The 23,313-nt window shown below is 46.4% G+C and overlaps 1 protein-coding gene across 1 annotated transcript; it reads right to left on the minus strand.

Moving 5' to 3' along the window:
• Nucleotides 1–8,387: 8,387 nt before the first annotated feature.
• Nucleotides 8,388–21,321, minus strand: LOC309415608 (aquaporin-3-like; the record flags this gene model as incomplete). The annotated part of the gene is made up of 6 exons (XM_082013189.1): nt 8,388–8,556; nt 9,262–9,479; nt 10,222–10,340; nt 11,873–12,010; nt 12,181–12,307; nt 21,214–21,321. The coding sequence occupies 6 exons, from the start codon at nt 21,319–21,321 to the stop codon at nt 8,388–8,390; spliced, it is 879 nt and encodes a 292-aa protein (XP_081869315.1).
• Between the last annotated feature and the right edge of the window lie 1,992 nt (nt 21,322–23,313).

Raw genomic sequence — 23,313 nt, forward strand, 5'->3', positions numbered from 1 at the left:
AGCTTCTGCATCGGTCCCCTGTGCTGGGTCTTCCAACACTCTTGCGCACTTGTCCCTCCACCCTCTAATCCCTGAGGCAGCACAGAGGTCTTCACGGTGTTTCACCTTTCATGTCTGGAGGATGAAGACACCATCGTCTTTGTCTCGTGTCTGGAGGGACAAACATCATCCCAGTATCAGGAACATTCATCGCTGTGATGTGTTTTTCAAGCTCAGGTCTTCATCTGGGTAGGTACAAGGCTGGACTGCAGTGCCTGATGTCTGCTCAACGCTTGGAGCATCTCGACTAAGAGGCAGCAGACATGGGTGACAGGTTTGGCAACACGTCACTTTGTGTCCTGTTGCTCAGAGATAGAGGAGACTCTGTTATCTTGCATTTCCACCAGGGGCAGAGTGATGAATTTAGAGCTAGTGTTGTTCCAGGCACTAGGAGGTGGGTAAATGCTGAATGTCCCAAATTAGAAGAGGGTAAATCCTGTCAATAGATATATACCTAATCTACAGTCAGTACTTTTTCTGGAGCAAAACAGTTTTTAGGATGACCCTGACCAGCTATCCCTCTACCCCACCCCATTCTTGCATGTTACAGCCACACTACATACAACAAGGGTCACAGGACTCAAAGACACCTTTTCCCTCCTGGAGGTGGTTAGGTGGGAGCACACTGGCAGTTCTTATCTCTCACGACTTATATTTGGGTCTCACATCTTATATCTGGACTGCAGAGGGGCACCAAGTCACCGCGCAACATCCAAGTAACTGTTGTGGACACCCATGGCACTGACAGTTGGGCAAGCAGGGGCAGCAGGTAAGGCGTCCTTACCAGACATGGAGGCAGGAGGAAGGTCCCACCCCAGCCTCCAGGCAAGGACTCTCTTCCTCTACTCTTGGGTCAGGATGGTTAGCTGCATTCAAAGGGTGCCTGTTCCCTCGTATGCCACCAGCTCCAAAGCCGGGCGTCGCTTGGTCACGGAGGTCCTATGAGCCAGCTGGCCTGGGCCGGAGTCGGGCTTAGATGTAGATGAGCTCTGTCTCAGTGCTTAAATTAAAAGATTTCATGCATCAAGCAAAAGAAGTCAAAGACACTTTAATTTGAGACAATCAAAGCTCAGGGGAGCAGGGCACATTTTATAGGTTTCCCAGATCCTAAGGAAGATGTTTCAGCCAGCTGCAGGCCAGCAGCAGAAATGATGGAAAGTAAGGGGATATCCTGGGAAGCAGGGGGAGTAGAAGGCAGTGTAGATGGGAACTGTGCAAATTCCCTACAAGGAGCTAAGGTAGTTTGTGATCCTGCAACCCATAAAACCACCATCTCAGGCAGTACATTTCTTGTTATATTTTCAGAGGCGTATCCTACTTGGCAATCTTTAGCCTGAGAGCTTGTTCTTGTTGTCCTCCTCCCATTTATTTATTTCTCTTTCGTTCACCTCCGTTGTCAGATTCTTAGCCCCAGCTGGACAGGTTCTTCTGGGGAAATGCCTCCTTAATAGCTGTTTCTCCTCAGATCAGCTGGCAGATAGATGTCAAAGAACAGCTAACTCAGGCTTAACTAAACTTTGCCGTCTGGAGCAGTTCAATGTGAAGGCTGCAAGGCATTTTTTATGTCCTCTGCCACTCCCTACCAGCTCTCTGGGCTAAGGGGAGAGGTGTTGCAGGTGGTGGGGCAAGAGCTCAACCAGTCAGTCCCCCAACAAGACCCTTAGAGAGTATTTTCCTTCTTCAACTATAAATGCCACTCAGCCTGTAAGAGAGTAGATAAGAGAGTAGAATTTGTTGCTGTACAAGATGAAGTCTCCATTGCCCTTCCCTGACAGTCTCCCAGGACATTTAGCAGTGTCCCAGCCTGAGAAGCGGCGTGTCCCCCAGGCAAGTACGGAGCACTGGTAGGGCAAAGGGAGGACTGGCCCTTCTCACCAAAAGGAGCAATTCAGGTAGTGAACCCCTACAAAACACTAATGCTTACTGCCATGGGATATCCCCAGGGCCAAAAGTAAGAATGGATCAAAAAAAAGACCTCAGGGCAAATGTATTCAGGTGTGGTTACTAACTTCTATGTTCTTGATGCAACCTCCAGCTAAGAAAGGCCCTGTCATGCAGTTTACCAGACATTGATCAAGTACAACTAAAGGAGAGATCACACCATGCTTGTCCTACCTCCTAGGCTTTCCCACCGCAGCACCGGGACCTGGGAGCGGCGGTCCATCTGTGACTGCACCTGTCTGCAGGAGCTGGAGGTGAGATGTTATGTCCCAGGTGCATCCTCCAACCCCACAGGCAGTGACGGGGAGGTTCGTGAGCCAGAGTTGCAGCCAGCAAGCACAGACAGCTCAGGCACCAAGGGAGACAGCTGACAGTGAGGGGAGAAACTGCGGGAGCTGAAGGACAGCCACCTCCTCCCACGCAGGGATGGGGATGAGGGGGAGGCTGGTCTCCAAGACAAGCTCCCGTGCAAGACGGACTGTTTTGAGAAGGCACCTGAAATTCCCAGTGCGACCAATGAGAGATGGGTGGACTAGAGGAAAACCCACAACAGTTTAGACTCCCACATTGCACATAGGTTTACCAAGATACTTTGTACAAGTGCAGGTAGCCACTCAGTGGGATTTGCAAACACTTCTAAAGGGATAGGGCCACACTCCTATGGGCTCCACAGGTGCAGAAATCTGTTTAGTGTTATTTTCCACTTGCTTCCGCCTGCGTATTGCTGACGTACCTCTGGGTACCTTTCCTGGTAAGGGAAAGGATGCAAAATGGGCTCTGTCTTCCCATTCATGCTGATGTAACTTTTTAGTAAGTATTGTTTATGTTGGATTTCATAACCTGCATAATTCCATGTCAGGTGTCTGCATATCTCATCCTCCGCAGCTGATTTTACTTCCAAAATAGCAGACACCTCTGTACACCTACCAAACAAACAAACAAACAAAGACCCAAACCCAAGGGATACAGGTACTGCAGGTCTGCCTGAAACTATGGTAAATATGGGACCAAGGGTTTCATTCAGTGGTGCCGCAGCTTGTGGCTTGTCTGTGGTTCAGCAGCGTTTCTGCAGTGACCTATCCAACTGTGAATGCAGTCTGTGCTGTTTCACTGGCAGCTTGAGCACGTTAATGCCAGCAGAGACATGCTGCTTTCAGCAAACAAGACAATTTGATATCAAGATGGGTTTATGGAGACCAGACACTGATTTTTTAAAATTCTTTAGAAATTTTAGGAAAAACAAATCAAACACAGTGGTTTAGCCCTAAGCTTATTACACAGTTTAACAAGGAAAAACCCATTTTTATTCCTCCCTTGGACTGTTGTTAGAGGGCTGGAGGAAAACCTTAAATAGTCACCCCAGTTTTGCAAATAAACGAGTATCTTTAAATCTTTCTTGACTAAAGTTTGAATCCACCTCCGCACACTAATTTGATAAATACAAGCCACACCACAAACCTTTGCTGGCAGAATACGTCAGCTCCTACGTGAATAAAACTGTTGCCCTTTTAAAATTATGGAGTCTTTCTCCCTGTGGCCTTCACGCCTTTATGCTATTGACCTTTCCTTTTCCAGTGTGGCTTTTTTGTTATTATTATATGGCTAGATATGAAAATATTTTCAATCTGATAAGCTCATTTGACATTCTCCAGCTCCCTGGAGTGAGACAGTTGTTCTCACTTCTCCAGCCAAATTAATCCTTTGCAGCAGTGACAAGCTACATGGCAGCACCTGGGTTGCAGACTCATTTGCCTGGAGTTCCTTGATGTCCTCCTCACATGCACACTCTGCACCAAGAGAAACCCACATGAGGGACATTGTTCCTGAACTAGAGCTTGAATGGGTAAGAATGAAGAGGAGCCTCCCCCTCAACAAGGAAGTTGTTGCTAGGAAGGATTTTTATTATTCTTTACATAGTAAAGAATAAATGACATGGTTTAATTTGAATCATCGCATCAGACAATCATTTAGGTTGGAAAAGACCTTTAAGATCATCGAGTCCAAAACATTGAGTCCAAGGCTCCTACAAGGCTATAGAGGCTCATAAAGAGTTGAATGCCCACAAAGTTGGACGCTCTGGAGTCACCAGGACTGTGGCATGCTGCAATTGGGCAGTGGGCTAGGACTTCTTTCTGCCTTGATATACAGGATGAGGGCAAAATCCTTGGCTGCACAGGGGAGCTGGGACTTCAAGCATGACCTGAGCATGCAGAACTACCATGGATTTACAGGAGGCAGCAGGGAATACAACAGATTTCATGGCCCAGTTTTTGCCGATGTTGTTCCTCAATAGACTCCTTCCATCACCTTCTTTCTAGGAGAGCAGGCAAAGACCTATCCTTTTCCTCTTCTTTGGCCTGTCCTGGGATAAAGCTCTTGCAATAGCTTCAGGGTTTCTCACTCATAATGGCCTTGGCCCTGTCCCCCTCTCCCAGAGAGCTACCAGGTGGCTCTTTTTGATGGAAAAGGATGTCATGAACCAAGGTGAAGGTGGTGGGGAGAAGGGAAGAGAGCAAGTGGCTGATGATTGCTCATCAGCAAGACTGCCGATCTCTTTTGGGCACATGTGGAAATCTGCTCTGGTGCAGGCCCACCACACCCTGGAGATGGCCAAAGTGCCAACCAGCTCCTGCATCCCCAGCACCCACCACTAGCAGATGGAGAGCTGAAACTCACTTTGGGATAGAAGAGCGGCAGAAAGGGAGACTGTATTATTCTCCCATCCACACTGCAGTGCACAATGCCATCTGCCCTTTGATTGATGATGCCACCTTGCTCCCATGAGGCAAAACAGAGCCAGGCCTGGAATAGATCAGCGCTGCTGCTGACATTTCCTGGATGGAAAAAGCAAACTGAGCTGGAAAAGCCTCATGGTGCCTGTGTCTCAAGGCAGCGTGAGAACAGGGAATCAAAAGCAAGTTTCCCTGGGGCACAGCTGATGTGCCACCATGTTACAGCACCTGAAGTGAAGAGCTTAGACCAGCTGAGAACCAAGAGGAACTGAATACTTGGCCACTTGCAGCCTGCCTTATGAATTTCATAGGTTTTAAAGTCAGAAGGGACAATTCCTGTCAACTTGACCTTCTGTAATATAGAGGTCTGGGAATTTCCTCCAGCGGGACTTGCTCTAAAGAGTACGTTTTTCTGAAAGATCTTTTTGCAAGACAGCCAGTCTTCATTTGAAAACTTCACAATAGAGAATCCACAACATCTTTTAGCATTTTCCTCCAGCAACAAATTACTCTTCCTGTCAAGCATGAATAGTTTAAACTGTAGATTTATTTCTTCCTACAAAGTAAGTATATTTCAATAGCTTGACAGCTGGAGTTCATTTGACCTAAAACCCGGATGACTATATTTGGCCAGATGAGTCTTACCTCTCCAGTGACTCCAAAAGCAAGACATTAACTACAAGATGATTCATTGGCTTTGAAATTTAGGTATGGAGAAAAAAGAAAAAAAAAATCTTCTCATTTGCATGGGCCTGCCACATGAATAACACCCAGAAGCTCTCTCAAGGCAGCTAAATTGAAAACAAACAGAACCACAATGTGCAGCAATTTAAAGGTTCCTGCTGCCAGGGAAAATGCCATCTGCAGTTAACTCCCTCTTTACCTCTCCACACATTAATTACACTTCTAGAAGGCTTGAAATGCAGCGTATTGGACTGTCACGTGCACTGCCCTCCTTACATGGTTAGCAAAGAGCTGCCCTGCAGGCTCAGCCTGCCCTTTTCCACGTGGTAATGGATCTCAGCAGTGCTTGGTGCTTCTCCAACAGATCCTAGAAAAACTGAAGCTCTACACAGTGGGGATACGGTTAAGGCAAAAATTTCGACCTGAAACTGGTATTTTGTGGCAGTTTTAATATGGGTAATAACATACAACCATTGAGGCATAAGCCAGGAGGAAGCAGGAGGGAAAGCACCAAAAAAAAAAAAAAAAAAAAAGCAACCTACAAACAAACCCCAAACCCACACTTTGAGTCAAAAGCCATAAGGTCTGAAGTAACAATTTTAATACATTGACCAAGTCGGTGGAAGATACCATGTGGTAAAAGAGTACAGAAAAGATGAACAGTCCTGAAGAGAAACAGGAATTGACCTCTGCAGCTATGTTAATTGATCACAGTAGCATACAAGACTTGTACATAGATTTTGAGGGATAAACTTTCAAAACAGAAATGGAATAAAGCAGCATGCTGACCACAGATAGAGCATTCCAAATAAACTTGGCAACTTTCTTGCCAAAAGCCACTTGATTTATAGTTGGTGAATTGCAGGAAACCACACAGACTTAACCAAGCTGTTCAGTATGGCACTGTATGGGAAGTTATGAGTTATTTTAAGGCAGTACGATTAATACAGGAAAAATACAGCAGGACACACATCAGCCAAAGAGCAACAATAATTGTATTTACAGAGGATGCAGGCTGGAAGAAAGCTGTTTGCACAATTCTTTGAGCACTGGGTTCAGGTCTGTAATACTTTTCCCTGCATGGCATAGCTGATAAAAAGAAGCACCAAGTGAAATATGCTGGGTGATGCTGGACAGTATGCTGAATGCAGAGTAGGATTGCATACAGAGAAGAACTGCATTCATGGAAAGAATAGTAAGAGAAGTTAAACGGTACAAAGGACAAGGGACAAATGCTGTCCTCTTGTTCCTTTTGCCTGAAAAATAAGATGCCTGACAGCAGGACAGCCTCACCCAATAGCCTATACCTTGGTCTTTGTACTGAATACAGGCACCCCGTATCCTCCCACCTGCCCCAACAGCCCAGCCCAAAGGGGAAAAGAATAAAACAGAAATGGAGCATGTAGATGTATTGCCTGGAAGGGTTAATTCCATTTTGCTCTTACAGGCTGAAGAGGAAGAGGGCTTGAGGAAGCTATTGCTATAGATGACTTCCTTTGTATGGCAAAGTTTACTGACAGCAGCTTAAAAATACAACCAACACTAGCATTTTACAGTGCGGGTATCAACATTTTATTTTTTAAAAATGCAAAAAAAAAAAGAATACACCATTTTAGTGACTGGAAATGTGCACAAAGTTACATATTTCAAGGAATTCACACATTAAAGAAACAGGCTTTGAAAAATTTCTCTAAAGCAGTAGCATTGGGACCTACAAATTCTTTCACAACCGATACTGTTTGTTTCAAATACTCTGTAATATTATGGCACTGGGAGAGCCAGAGATCTCCTGAGATACCGGCACTGCTAGTACAGGAGGTGCTTGACTTAGTTCCCTAGCTGTGCATACCAGGGATACCCCAGTAATTTTACAAGGTAAAAAAGGAGATGCTCCAACAACACAATGCCATAATCTAGAGCCATCCCCAGGAAAATCCAACAGTATCTCAAAGCTGTCAGAGAATAGGCAGCTCCCACACAACTTTATATTAACTCATCCCAACCCTGGTATTTAGTAACAGCTTTAAGGAGTATATTAATATATAAATCTATTTAAAAAAAAAAACAACTATTGTGAAATTTATGTGAACACACACAACTTTAGCAACACCATGTTTCCAGTGGAACTTGGCTATTAGCTGCTTGCAGTTTGTATACAAAGCTGATTAATTAGAAAAGCTGTTACAGGGAGGCAAGCTTTTTTTCCAGGTTAGCCCCTGGCTAGAACAAAGATTTCCTATGTGTTATCTTCTAGGAGTTGGCAATATTAAAAATTGTGATTAGAACACCAGGGTGCAGTGGTTTGTAAACATTTTGTCTTAACATTAAATGAAAATCCAGTGCATTCTCACTCTCTGCTCTGACATTATGGATCAGCTGATTGATATGATGTTCTAGGAATTCATGGGAAATACAAAAAGTTTGGCCAATAAAAACCCTTTAGACAAGTTAATTTCTGGTTCCAAGTTATTGACTTTAGAGCAACACCAAGCATGAATTTGATCCATAGTAGAATCACAAGCAAATTTTTTTTCTGGAATGTAGAAGTTTCCATTCCATGTTAGCAAAACAATTTAAGTTTTGCATGATCCCCACTCTACAGAATGTAGACACAGGTTTGGAGGGAAGCAGTTTGCCAAGCTCACAGGTATGGCCAGCAACACAGCCCAGAAGACCTCCAGATTCCTGAACAACTGGCCCATGCGGGAGGTGTTGGACAGCAATGCCCACTTCTCTCCTGACTCTTACAGTCCTCAAACCCTTTCTACCAGGGAAAGATTACATGATACTCCATTTGGGGAAAGATTCACAGGAAAATGCCTAAAGCAAATGCATCAGGGATATACACACACACACAAAAAAAAAAGCTAGAATATCTCAAGACAGGAAGAAACCTCTTCCTGTTGTTCTTGAAGCTCTTAACTCCTTCTTCCTCATGGCCCACTGCAGTCCCGAGTAATGAATGTCTGCCAGATGTGGATGGCAGCTTCCTTAGACCCTTTCCTTGTGCTTCACGTTAGCCAGCTTGACTGTTTCCTGCTCAGAGGCAGGTGGAGAAGGCTCATCATGACATCCAATCATGAGCTGATAGACCATCACACCTGCAATGGCCCCAAGGAAAGGAGCAACAACTGGAACCCACCACCACTGCTTACCAGTCCTGGAAAACAAAAAGAAAATGCACAAGGTAAGAACTGCAGCCTACGCATTAGGGTATTCATGTTTGGATCCGGAACAGTGCAAGATCTGGTCATCTCCAAACATCACCATTGACTTGCAAAAGACAACAGTATCCACATGCCTGCAGCAATTTCTAAGGCAGATCTTGCCCCCAGTGCAAGTTCACATGACAAGCAATTCAGAACAGCTACTTCCAGGACTGCCAAGACTTCCTCTCCACCAAGAAAGGAGAGAAGCAGTTGTAATGCCTGAACTAGGCACTTTCACTTTACTCCCACTGCTTACAGGAAAGCATCCCTTAACACCACAGTCTGTACTGCTCCTGGCTCTCTTAATTTTCCCCAGCAACAACACAATCCAACTATAACAAATGCTCTACATTTTCTACCACTAGAAAAATATTGTAAATAGGCTTATGCTCAAGGTGCATCTGAACTTCTTATGCAAGCTCTTGTATTTCCTCCCTGATAGCAAAGTTAGGTCATTTGCTCTCACTGCTGGAAACTGCCAAGCTTCTACAATTTCTTAAGAAATTGGAGCAGAGCAAACAGTGTCCTTTAAAATTTTTTATAAAAACCAAGTATACCTCATGGGTGCAAGGCTCTTTATGATGCCAGAGCTACCACCTACTTGGACTTATATTTTTATCCCTTGATGCACAAGGTTTTCATTTGGAAGCACTTACCAGAACACTTCAGTGCCCCAGCCAGCAATGGCTGTGAAGAGACGAGGCCCGAAGTCCCTGGCAGGGTTGACAGCATAGCCAGAGTTGAAGCCCATGGAGGTTCCAATAACAAGGACAACGAAGCCAACTGTGAAAGCCTCCAGCCCCGTGGGGACAGGGTTGTTGTAAGGATCAACAATAGCCAAGACACAAACAATCAGGGAGGCTGTGCCAATGAACTGGGGAGGGAGGGGGAAGAAGAATAATTTAATCCAGATTAGTCTTTTAACAAAATTATTTAACTTCTCTGAAGTCCCATGCATTTAGGACTCATTCTCTAAACTGAAACAGCTGCACTGAATCATCCCATGGCATTATCAGACCACAGTAGACTGAGCACCCACAGGAATGGGAGAGTGGAATGTTCTCCTCCTGGAAGCCCACAAGCTCAATCAAGCCCACACCTTTTTACCTACCCACAGAAGAGCTATGAACTGTTTGTGCAGCTGAAGACATCTTCCCGAACATGCTTCCAACCTGCCACAGCTGGCTGGCTACTGTCCTTTTATGGTTGATGGCAACTTTAAGGAGCAGACAGTCACCTCCTACACCAACCACCACCCCACACCCAGTTGACCTCTGGGTTGTGCAACAGTCGCAGTGTAGAGTGGGAGTGAGGAAGAGCCATCCTTCCTCACACTATTGCTTTTCAGGGGCTGAGACCAATTGGTATCCTTTACACTGGTGTCCTGGCCAGTCTTGTGTGACTGGTTAGTCCCCTTAACACAAGCCTCTTGCTGTAAGGGTGCTTTCTGGCTCTGCTCTTCCTACAGGCTAGTGAGATACCTGTGTCAGCTCTAAAAACCTTTCTGGATATCTTCTCTTTAAATTGCAATTCATTCTCTAATGAAAGAAGAGGCCCAGAACCATCCCAGAAGATCCCTCTTCAAATGCACCCTCATCTTCCCAGCACCCTCTTACCTGGTCAAAGAATCCATTCACAATGTTCAGATGCTGAGACGGGTAGGTGGCAAAGATACCAGCAGTGCCATTCTGTCCTGTTACATACAGCTGGTTGCTGCCAAAAGCCCAGATGGCATCTGGTGGAGGGGGTAGACACAACATGGGGAGAAGAAAAAAAGAGATGTAGAGAGATCAGTCTTTTCCAATATGCATCAGAGAGAGGACCCTGCTTGGAAGATGACTAAAATGTTCGCTCCACAGAGCCATGAATATTGAGACAGAATTCCCTGAGCACCCCATTGCTATGTGTTGCAAAACCGCTTGCTGTAGAGCATTCATTTAGAAAACTTAGGGTGTGACCCACTACAGCATTTTATCAGTCAGGCTCAGATGCAGATGGCCTTAGCCTCTGTTCCTAATATTTCTTGTTTGTCAGGCACCAGGGAAGAGTTAGATCCAAAAAGTAAACACTAAGCTGAATCCAAATCTCTGAAAAGTACCCAAATGCCTGTGGTATGTCTTTACGTCAAGACATGAGACATTGCTATGGATCTGATCTGGAGCAAACAGGGTTTGGGCTGATCTTGCATTTTCCTCTAAGCAAATACACAGTTTCACATCTCACAGTTGTCTTGTAGAGCAGTCAGCCATTGCCTACAACTATGTAGAAGCTGGTTAACTAACCTAGGTGGGCTGTCTAGATTCCCTCCATGGTTAGCGGAGAGAAAAACAGACACTTTCTGAAGGTAGCTCTTCCATGGTTTAGGCAGCTAAAAGGGATTAACTCTTCTGAAGAGGAGATTTCATCCCACAACTAGAAAGGTAACTGGTGTTGTAAACATCAGGACTCCAGTTCAGAGATGAAGGGAGGTCCCCCTGCTTTCTGAAATGAAAAGCAGTCGGTGCTAGTACCGGGGTGGCACTTCCACCCTCCCTTCAGGTGGAAGCTATAATGACCCAGACGTTCTGCTCAGTTACAGGTCTGCTGGCTCTTATTGCCAGAAACAGACATGAGGAGGTAAACTGAGTCAAAATGCTACCCTTGATATTTAAGGAAGAGCAATTTCCAGCACAAAGAGTCAATTCTTGCCCACTGACTATTGCCTTATGATGAGGAACACCACTCAGGAGGAATAGATGCATGAGGAACTGGATTTCTAGGATCTTTTCCAACGTATAGAATCACTGTGATAAGGGCAGCAAAAACTGCTAGAAGTCCCATTGTCTGGAAGCTAACATGAGACAATGCAGAAGACATCCATGGTGAAGTCTTTATTTCTTTTAAACCAAGAAGGATGAAACAGCTCTGGAACAATGCACAGATACAAAATCTCCATTACTACTAGCATCTCATCAGCATTTCTGAAAGATCTGTTTTAATCTAGTTAGCACCTGCAAGAGTGGCGATCCAGTGGTCCATGTTACAGTGATCATTACTCAAAGATAAAGACTCACACATTGACAATGCTGGTCAGAATTCAGATTGATTTGAGCCCATCATCATCATGAGAACAGGAAGGTTCTCCCAGAAACACCGTAAGGAGGTTTCTCACATCTCTGCTCTGCAAGACAATGCTTCTCTCTGATTTGGGAACCAGCCTACCTGCAGTGAGTCATGGAGAGCATCCACCTCAACCCAACCCAACAAACACAAAGCTTCTGCTCTTACCGTAGTACAGCCCAAAGACTATGCCAGCTCCCAGGAAAGCCCCCAGAGTTTGAGCCAGGGCATAAATTGGTAGCTTGATCCAGGGCTCCCGAGCCAAGAAGCACATGGCAAAAGTGACAGCTGGGTTCAGATGTCCACCTGCAGAGAAGTTGGAGGTTACTGCACTTTCATGGGCAGAATTTGGGTCCCAGAGATCAGTCAAGCGACACTGGTTTCCATACCAGTGCCTCATAGGAAAAGCACAGCTATCTAGGCCTACACAACAATTGTCACAAGTGAAATCCAGCCCACATGGAGGCACAACGTACCTGATACCTGTCCTGAGATCAAAATGCCGAGCATCACAGCGAAGCCAAAGGCCAGGTTAACAGTCAGGAAACCTCCATGAGTCCCTCTGCTGAGCACGATCTGCGCAACGGAGCCACAGCCAAACAGCTAGGAGGAGAATAGATTGAAATTACCCTTTCTGTTTCACATCAGGGTCCGTTGCAGACCAGTGCCTGAAACTTCTCAACTTACACTTGCATGCACCATCACAGCCCACCCATGACTCAAAGCCTTCAAAGCTTCAACCTTTGTTCAAAGTATCTAGGTGTTATCTCCAAGGACAGCAGGGAAAGAGTAAGGACACAGAACACGCCTGTCTCCTGGCAGGGGGGAACAAAAACAGGGCCAAAATCAAAAGCAAAAGTTCATATCTCCATGAGACTTCTTTGTCCAACCACCTAATTTTCAGCTGGTAGGTGAGAATAATCAACCAGGCAGCACCCTGGACCAAGGTATTTACAGTGCAACCATTCAGATGAGGGATCTGAGTATCTTGTTGTTAAAAAGGCTAATTGTTTGACACAGTAGCACATAAATTGTCAGGGAACAATTTTGCTAATGCCTGGAAATACAGACATGACTGAAGAAGGTAAAATACAGACTGACATTCATGGAGTCCACTTTCAGGTGGCATTGGCTGACAGTGAGGGATTGGGCCTGCCTTCTTGAGCTGAGGTACCTGCAGTTGTCCCAGCCCCAGGGTATGCTCTCTGCTGCGGACATTCCGAGCACAACCTACACCATCCCAAAACAGACATATCCTTCCTATGGCAAAACCATGTAAGAGAAGATCAGGGAAACACAGATGGCCTGTCTCTGCAGCACCAACATCGTACGGCCACCATCAAGAAAAGTCCATATTCCACAGACAGCCTGCCACCAGCATAGCCAGAGGCTTGGCCTTCTGTCCATGATCAGGAGTGCACCAAGCACTTTGGAGGACAGAAGTTGTTTCTGCCGGGTGATAAAGAGTGTTTCCTAGTAGCTAAGGGAGGCATGTGCTCTTGCTCAAAGACATTTGCTCCAAATGAGTGATCCTTCTCTTCTTGCTCCTGAGATCCTCAAATCTAGGGATCAAGGCTTGCCTTATTTCTACTGACCACATGCCCATATCTACGTATTCATCAAGACTTTCTGCTTCTATGAAGTCCATCATCCCAGAATTACTCAATTGCCACAGAGGCATTATCTGCTTGTAGGGGATAAGCCACCAAATAGGCAGCAGGGTTGCCTGTCTTCACGTCTCCTGCCAATACTGGACCTGCCCACTGAGCAACGCACAATCCAGATCAAGGGCAAAGCCAAAACACATCTAACTCATCCCCTCCAATCCCCTTGACAACTGATGAATTACTAATAAAGCAAACATGGCACTCAGCCTCCTGGGAAAGGAGCAGCCAAGTAGGCTTCAGGCTGACTCATGAGGTGGACACTGTACACAGGTGCCTCTTGGCAAGTAGCCAGGTCTCCAACACAGGACATTGTGTAGAATGAACAAAGTACCCTATAGAACTTGTTAATCAATGAGAGACATCCAGCACTGCTCTCTGCTGGGTGCAGTCAGAACAGTCCTTTCAATGTCCTAACCCTGAGCTGCTCAGCTGGGAAACCATGGCAGAGAAGACACCCAGGCAAAGGCAGAAAAGATGAGTCTTGTTTATTGTGCAGCAAACAGAGCCATCATTCCCAGCTATGCCCAAACCACTGAGGGAAGTGTAACTCCAGTTGAGCAAATAAATACTGACTAATCACCAGAGTGACAACAGTTCCTTCCCTTTCCACAGAAGAGCCCTAGCATGCTTTAGACAAAGGTTTGGAGAGAGTATTTGGCCGTAGTGTTCATGCCTCTAATGCTATACATCACAGCAGTCTGACCGGGGTGGGGGGTGAGGGGTGGGCAGGGTGAGCCCACAAAAAAGCTGCAATGGGCATCTGAGTTTGGCAGGGTTGGCCCCAGGTTCTTCTGACAGATTAAGGTATTTGTGTTATTCACTCTGAAAGAACTGGCAGTTCTGCAAGTGGATGCTGGTTGGCTTGTTAGCCACATACCTTTTGGTTGCAGAAACCACAGAGTAAGGTTTCCCCCCTCCCACCCCCTGTTCACCCACAAAGGTCTTCCCTTAACCTGGAGGAAGGACAGATCTGCCATTTCTCAAGAGTTTGTTCCCCATCCTCCTCTCCCCCATCCTACACCCAGCAATAGCTCTCCAGCTTTTCCTCAGAAAAGAGTCTATGGGCCGTGCAAAAACACCCTGGAGCCACTCCATGGGAGCATTACAATTATTTATCAGATGAGCCCGGAGCACTATTTGGCTTAATTCAACATAACAGTAGAAAATTTGACCCTCAGCAGATAAGAACAGTAAGGTGATATTTAGGGACAGATTTGAACTTTGATATGCGTGTGTGCAATTCCATCCTGCGCCCATGGAGTCCACTAAGCATGAACATACATTGTCATGCATGACATCCATCCATGGCATTTGACTTTCAGGAATCAGTTGAAATGATGGTCAGCCATGCTTTTGTGGCAAGTGGCTTGACATTACACAGTTTTGTTGTGGTAGCAGCTGTCACCTTTTTTAATCATACCATTTCCACTTCTCCTGTTTGCTAGTTTTCCTTGCAATTCCTTCTCCCAGGCCATATGAAACAGGAGACCCTCAGCATCCATTTTTTAAGTCTTCCTTTTCCAGTGCTCTCAGTGAATTATTTAGGAACAGCTAGCTTGAGTTGAAAGGCAAGGAAGGTAAAATAAAAGCAATTCACCATTTATGCCAGTGACTTTTAAGTCCATGCAATAGATGTAAAATCTTAGTTGGTATTACAGCACTATGGTGGGAGACAGTGGTGCACACCCAAGGCAGAGGTAATTGCTTATGATTTTAATAACCTGCCTCCAACATTTCTTTTAATAAAAGCCCAAACATCACTGGAAGAACATCCCAGCCAACAGAAAGCCAGGTTAGCACCTCACATGGCAGCACATGCAGCAGTCAACTGTTACATCCCCATGATCCACCAGCCAAGTTCAAAAGCAGTATTAAAGTGCTAATAAAATGACGGCAACAAAGCATTACCCTAATGTATTAAAGCTAGTCTCATAGGAATTGAGGTCAATGCACCCATTAACTGGGTTAATGGAAGCCTGCTCCCTAATTTCATCTTACAGGCTCTAGCAGATCTAATGGTTTTCCCTGCCAACAGGGAGGCTTCTCACTCCTCTTCCTTCACAAGCTGATCCAACTCCTTGCACTATGAACAATAGCAAAATCCATGTTCTGCAGAACCTGTCAGTTGAACTGGTTCAAGAGTGGGGGGGCTGACAAACTCCAAAGCCTGTGCAAGAGAGGGGACAGCCAGAAGCAGCAGCAAAACCAGGAAAAGGTAGCAGGTTGCTGGGTGAAACTTCACACTCAGGGAAACCTTAAACTCCCTGTGTCGAGGGCATGTTTGGAGATTGGTTATTTGGCTTTGTCACACAAGGTAAAAACACCCTGTCTCAATGCCTGGAGACAAGAAAGCTCTGGAGCTAGTCAGGGCTGGTAGGAAAGGACCTTGGAGGACAAAAAAGTTGAAAAAGCTAATGAAGTGAGGCCACTGAATTTACAGGCAGACATTGTGAAAAGTAGCTCTGTATGTGAACTTGGGAGAAAGTTAGGGCTCAGCACTCCCCTACACAACAGCCAGGTTTCCTCCCTTGCTTGCCTCCTTTTTTCTTTGCCAATGCTTTTTCACACCTTCAGGTGCAACACAAAAGTCCTGGATGCATTTGCTTTTGGACTTCAGACAGACAGGAGGGGTGTTATTACCAGAGTTAAAACTCTCCTCTTCAGCCAGCAAATAAACCAGGGATTAGGCAAGGAGCCTGCTGTAAATCTACCCTAATTACCTCAGTGGATGGGAAAGGCTGCTCAGCCCTCACTGCCCTCTGGGTAGTGGGGAAGATGCCAAAAGGGCAGTCAAACCATGGGTCTGCTAAGAAGGAAGAGAGCTCGAGATATTGATGGAAGATTTTAAGTGTTAGACACACAAAGGAACACCTCTGTTCATATCAGAGCGGAACTTAGGACTGTCTACAGTCCTTTCAAAGGGGGAGGCTGGGAGGCAGGAGGCAGAGGACTATTACTTTACAGCCAGTTCAAAACAACCTCCCAACTCTTTCTCTGCAGCTCAATGCAAGAAGGGGTTAAAGGCACACTGTAAGTCTCCCCCATGGCCTCTTGCTGCCCGCCCCCGCCCCGAAGCAGAACCCAGCTGGGTAGATCTGAAGACATATCCATCCCCATTGCTGTTTCTGCTCAAGCAGCATGCAGACATCTTCCTCAACTCCATGGCCTGTGCAGCCAGGACATCCTCCACCAGCCACAAAGGCAGCGCAAGGAGCACTGTCATTTTTGCCTTTCCCCAAAGCATCTCCTGAACAATCCGACTGGTCATCATTTACAATTTGCAAAGCAAGGAGAAACATCAGACCCCACAGTTGGGCTTCTTGTCCAGCATAGCTGGAGCCAGCCTGGTCAGCAGCAGTCCTGCGGGGAAGGACAGCAGATGGTCTGTCATGTTACGGTTCTTTTTGCACCTCGTGCTGTCCCAGAGCCAGGCAGGGCTGCAGGACTCGAGAGATAAGAGGGTCTAAGGAAAGTTGTGTCGCACATACATCATGTGCTACAACAACGCTGCACAAAGCTGGAGAGACAAGCAGCGCTCGGCACAAGAAACCTGAGCAACTGTCAGCAGAGGAGTTGGGCATTAGAGAGGAAATTCACTGCTTTAGCTTGTTCACACACACAGAAGCAAAAACACTTATTCTGATATCTCTGGTACCCCTCAGATCAGGAGGCTTTAGCTTTTCGTAACGCCTGTACTTCTGGTGGGGTTTTGGTCAGAGGGCTGGGCACTGCTGGAGAAAAGCTGCTTTCCCACTGAGGGCAAGACTTGGTGCCTGGACTGTCCTGTTTGTAGGAAGGAGAAACCTTCCTGCTTCTGCACAGGGAAGGATGGGCAGTTTTGGACAGTTAACGGCTTCGAGCTCTTCTGGTGGAAGAGGTGAGGGAGAGCAGCGGCGCTGCCATTTCCCATGACTCCACACCCAGCAGCATAGACCCTTTGCAGGGAAGGATCAGCAGTGTTCAGCACACTCACAGCAAAGATTTCCAGCCCTTTTCAAATCCTAGCAAAACATTAAGAAAAAACTTGAAATTTTAAAAAATTGAAAAAAAAAAATTCACGTTCTCCAAATGCAACAAGCTGGGTTGAAGGAAATCAGCGCAAACGAAAGAGTGACTGTGGGAAACGCCATGCAGCCCCAGATGGCTGTGGGGTGAGCGGCAACTTGAAGCTTTGCACTGCCAACAGTTCAACGGGGCTCCCTTCACCTTGATCATCCCAACCACTTTGCTGCTTTGATTTCTGTGGTCTGCAGAACACTCACACCCCAAAAAGCTCCCACCTGGCCACAAAGTCAAGACAGCCCTGATTGAAAAGCAATTAAGAATTGTTCTGTTCTTTCTTTGTGACTCTACAGCAGTGAATCACGGTTAGTTGGACTTGGAAATCAATTATAAACAGCAAGTTCCTTCTCTTGCAAATGTAAAAACCAAACAGAGCCAGCTTTGGTATTTACAGCCAGCAGAGCAAGGCAAACAGATCAAGCCTTTAAGGGAGGCACGGAGGCCTGCCACTGGAAATCTGGCTTTAGTGAGTTGCTACAGTAATAACACAAACAGCAAGTGACTTGGAAAATGCCTTCAGCGTTTGCATTGCTTAACTCTTGCCAGCAAGCGGTGCTTCCAACATGGGTATGAAGTTCAAACCTAAAGTACCACTCAAAAAGTGCATTTTGAAAAGGAAAAAAACCCGTCAAGTTAATTATCAGAGGAAAGGTAAAATCAACATTACTGTTCTTGTAACAGTAAGAACACTACCCGCAGACTTTAGTCTGCACCATGTTGTGCAAGGTGCTGTACAAAGAAGAAGCAGCTCGCAACTAAAGAGCACCTCACCTTTGCGCTATTCAGGGCTTGGCTGCCTAAGTTGGATTATTTTTCTTATCTTATCTTTAAAAGAGGCACTATTTTGTTTTAACACTCTGCTACCTTTACAACCTCCTTAAAAATCAGAAAAATAAAATCAAGCACTGGGTTAATTCTTACAGGCAAAGAGAATTTGCAGGGGGCTGAAGCTGCTTTGCTTTGCACGAGTTTGAGCGCTCTGTGGTCTTTATGCAAGTGGAAGGGAGGAGGGAAGAAGCTGAAACATGCTCATATCCACAGTGGGACGAGTTCTACAGTGAAATATAAAGTAAGCTGCAAACTTTAAACAATCTCCTTCCTTTCAGCTCAGTAAGATTAATTTCATTGTCAACAATATTAAACCCTAAGTCCATCCCTAATATTGTCCTGTTCTAGACATATCTGTGTTCAGTCAGTTCCGTCTGTGAAGACAATTTCATGTATCCCATGTCTCTCCTCATTGTTCACTTCCTTCTTCTCTGAATAAGGGATATTTACTGGGTTCAAATGCAGCTAAATGCATGCACACTCAGCATAGCCTGCTGGCAGGGTGGGCAGCAGGGACTTTTGCAAGGTACAGAATGAGAAACTCTCTCCTGGGACTATCCAATTCAAACTACTACCCATGCCACCTGAAACAGCAAGAAAGTCATCTTCAAGGCCCTTTCTGGTTTAGGCAGGTGATAAATACAAAGATGGAAAAGAATCTGTGTGGTAGGGAGCAAAAAAAAGAATTTTTTGTTTTGTTTTGTAAAATAAATACAATCTGTAAGCGTCACTTCATTAACAGAAGAATAGACTGGGACAGCTCCAAGGCAGAAAGTGATTGATGCCCAGCAGAGCCATACTGCAGGCTTGTTGCCCTGGAACCCATTTCCCTTTCTGTATACCCTGTTTTGCCTGCTGATAACCCAGGAGCATTCACCATGTTTGGGATTTTCCCATTTCTCTCACCAGTCCACCCATCTTCTCCCACATGGTCACAGTACCCACAGCCTTCCAGAGTTGCTGCAGGACATCCCAGCTCACTTTTACAAGACCTAGAAGATGGAGTTGAATGTGTCACAAAAACCAGCATTTTCTTGCCTCCAGACACCAGCTCCGGAATTCCTGAAGAACATGAGGGATTTGTTTGTACGCTTACACACAGGGTTCAAAACACAGCAGGTGTGGTGGTCCCAAGGACAAGGCATGTGTTGCCCACTTTTGCCAGTGCATCATCCAGCCTTGCTGATGGGTGCCCATTACTACCCTCATTTTAAGGCTGGTTATGATTTTGGACCAAACCTTTCCTCGGGCTCTGAGCACATCACCATTCTTCTCTGCCCCAGAGAGGCAAGGTTGTAGGGAATAGTAATCTCTGTCACACCAGCTAATACAGTTGGAAGAAGGAACAGCATTTTTTGGATCACAAGCCCTTCTGAAAGCTCAGATCCACATGGCTAAAGGCTTACCTTGGTTATCCAGCAACGTTAACTTAGCTAGCAGGAGACATTATTCCTCCTTAAAAATCTTACCTTGCTTCAATCCTGAGACTAACTCCAGCAACATTGATGATTCATAGATAGCAACTTTCTACCTGTTAATCACTTTCCTATCAGTTTCTACCCACCTTAATCCCAAACAGTCCTTCTTTGAAAAATCAACAGGACTTGTTTGCAAATCACCAAAGCTGGGTCACTCTGAAGATACAGCCATTGCCCTGTGCAAAGCTGCTTTCTCTGGAGAGCGGTAGCATTTTGGGGGGGTCAGCTGAACCCCCAATCCTCCCACTCAAGACCCAGTGGCCTCCCCTTCCTCATCAAAAAAAAAACTTATTCATTAAAGCATAAGATAGCATGTTGCTCCTTTTGTGTTGCCCGCAGGAGCACGTGCAGCTTCATCAAGCCTTCCTCTGCTTTCAGCTCCTCCAACTATTAGATTTCTCCCCAGATAGTCCTGCCATCAGCTGCAAAGAGGTGTAAGCCCACAGTCTCTCTGCTGAAACCTATAGGATTGCTCTGGCTTTATACCACTTCAGGGGAACTTCCACCTGCAGGTATTCACCGAGTGAACACCAACTCATTTCTGCTGCAATATCAATGCAACAGACTCGTGGCCTCTTGGGCAGTCCTGCGTTTTCAGATGCAGATGCCCAAGGCCAGATACCACTATCCCAGTTTTGCTACACTGGTATTTGCTCCCCACTCCACATGCGCAACTGTCCTCGCTCTTCGCATCTGCCTTTGACTTCAAAGCAAGCCAGAGCCGCTCAAAACGTCATCAGACCAAGTCACTTACAGAGACATTCAACCCGCTTTATTCGTTCTATCCTACCCCTTTGGAAACCAAGCACTAAAAAGGGCAGAAGAGTTTTGTTGCCATTGACTCCTTAAAAACACATCAACTGACAGCTCGGTGCTGTGGCACACACGGCGCGCGCCAGCTCCCGATCGGCTGCTGGCACAGGCTGCCGTGGTGGTGTGCAACCCGCTGATAAAGCCCTGGGGAGCCTGCAGCTGAAAGCAAAAAAACACCGCAACGGTTTAAGTTCTGGCTACTTCTTCTCCATAGGATGCACAAGGAAAACAACGTGAGGAGAGGGAAGAGCTTTCACTTCCCCGGGTGATAACACTTGAAGTATTTCAGTGCCAAGAAAATATTCCAGGGCAGACAGAAAGGAAGTTTTACACGATCTTTAGCAAAACACTTGCTGCTTCCACAGAGACTTTTTCGCTCCCTGTACTTCGCAGGCGCACAAAAACCCCACACACACACCCACCGAGCTCTGCAGAGCCCACCCTTCCCCAGCAACCCTGAAGCTGATCCTATGGCAACTTGAATGAATCTCTTTTCCTGTGGGTAAGGACTTCTTTGGTCCCCATGGGGCAGGTTGCACTGGAGCTGGGCTGATGCCCGGTGCAAACTCTGGCAGCAGCACAGCCCCCTCACTGGCACCATGTCCCCCCACACGACCCCCCAGGGGTCAGAGAGCATCCCCCCAGCACAGCACAGACTCACCACCAGGATCAGCGTCCCCAGGCACTCAGCCAGCGCTTGCCGGACTAACTTGTTTCTGATCCTCAGGTGCTCCTCAATGGTAGCAAGAACTTCCTTTTGCCTCCCCATGGCAGCAGAGGTGCCCTTCAAGCAGCAGCAGGGAAAAAGCAGCAGCTGACAAAACCTCAGTAAGGTTTCTTCCCCAACAGAGCTGCCTTTGCTTATAAATAAGTTCTTCGATGCCTGACACACCTCCTGGGTAACCACACCCCTTCCACCCGCTCTTCAAACCCAACTTATTTTTTTTTCCCTTCTTTTCAGCTTGAGACAGGGTGGGATGTCTTGCATAGGTGAGCAGAGGATTCAGGAGTTTGAGAAGAAGGAATTAAATGGAACAAGGATGTCCTGCTCAAACCCCTGTTATTTTCATCACTCACCACCTAAAACACGGGGCCGTATCTACCCCTCACCAGCTTCTAAAAGCTAAATGCATGGACTGAGTAGTGTCTTAACCCATTTGTGCAATCACAGTACCCTGCTTTCAGCTTCTTTTCCCTCCCAAATTCCTGCAGGATGGCAAAGTGATGAGTATTCCTGAGCTAATCCAGAAGCTGACAGTGCTTTTGCAGCAAAACTGTGGGGCAGGAGGGTTTGATTCCCCACACCTGTACTGCAGGCTGAGGCCAAGGCACCTCCTGACTCCACCAATTACCCAGCTGAAGCTGGTATCACAAAGCAAGATCAGACATCTCTCCATGAAAATCTGCATTTGGGTCCAAACTCTCGTGTATCATTACAGTTTCTCCCCCCTCCCAGGGCTTTGGGAGAGCATTTCTATCCCAGTCCCCATGAAAGCTGTGAAAAAAAGTGGGGAGAGGTCCCAAGTGCAGAGCCAATCCTTCACCATAGGACCTTGACGAGGAGACCACCGACTCACTGAGCCGTACAGGAGCCAACCCTTGCTGCCTTTTCGTCCTCAGTAACATCCTGTATCACCCTGGGACAGTTCCATGCGATTGTCTGAATGAAAGCTGTCCCAGCCTATACCAACTGGGGTGAGGGCTGCTAACAGGACGCGTGCCACTTGTGGCATCTGGTTTCTGTTAAGCAAGTAGTAAAAATTCCCTGGGATCTTTGCAGGGATCTCACTGGGGCTTGATGCAGAGCAGCAGGGCTGAATCTGCAGGACTGAAAGGGACCTCTTTCCTTAATTGTTCCCCCGCCTCCACTGTAAAGCCACAGATGCCCGGCTTTTCTACTTCCCCTTGTTTAACCATCAACTTTCCTGTTGGAAAAGCAGAGCTTTTCAGTGCAGTGGTAAATGGGCCTTTATTTCATACAGAAGCTGCAGCCAGGCCAAGGAGTAGAGTCAGGAATGTGGTTAAGAAGCAATAACATGTGAGGAATCAAATGCAGGGAAACACTCGGGTCCAAACATAATTACAGGGACAGGAAACTTTCCTCATTACTTTGCGCTCAGGCCCGGCTGGTATCACCAGCATCAATGGGGTCCTCTGAACTACAGTGAGTGCTCTGTCAGCCCCAAGCATGCTCGCTAAGGCTGCGGTTTGCAAACCAGTGTTTAGGGCACCCATTTTTTACCTTCTCTCCCCTCACCCTCTTGCTGTGCATCACCCAAGCCATGGAGGATCCACAGCCACTCCTCTGCCTCACTTCCTCCTGCACTCCCTTCTCCTTTATATTCTGCTCCATCCTTTTCAAGCTGACTTGATATCAAAGCCGTCACAGCCAGAAATGGAGCGGTGTGTTGGGTTTTTTTCCCTTTTGGCAGATCCTAAGCTACAGCCTGTGGGCTGTTTTGCCATTTGTTGAACCACCAGCATGCAAACGCTGTGTTCTGTGGTGTAGGTTTATTGAGATTTATTTAGGCTGGGTCCTGGATCCCGTTCCTTCCCTGGTGGTGGGGACAGGGCCATAAGACCAAAGAGAGACAGGTAAGGAGCAAGAGGCATGGGGTGATGTTCTCTAGGTAAGTAGGTACATTTCTCCTGTCTGCAGCATCTGAGCCCCTCTGGCTATGAGCTGAGGATACAGACATTTCCTTACAACTGGTGAAGGGAGGGGAGATGTCTCGGCTCCCAGGTTGATGGTAGAAGATGG

The sequence above is a fragment of the Phaethon aethereus genome (genome assembly GCF_964289735.1).
Source record: "Phaethon aethereus genome assembly, chromosome: Z".
NCBI classification, from domain to species: domain Eukaryota; kingdom Metazoa; phylum Chordata; class Aves; order Phaethontiformes; family Phaethontidae; genus Phaethon; species Phaethon aethereus.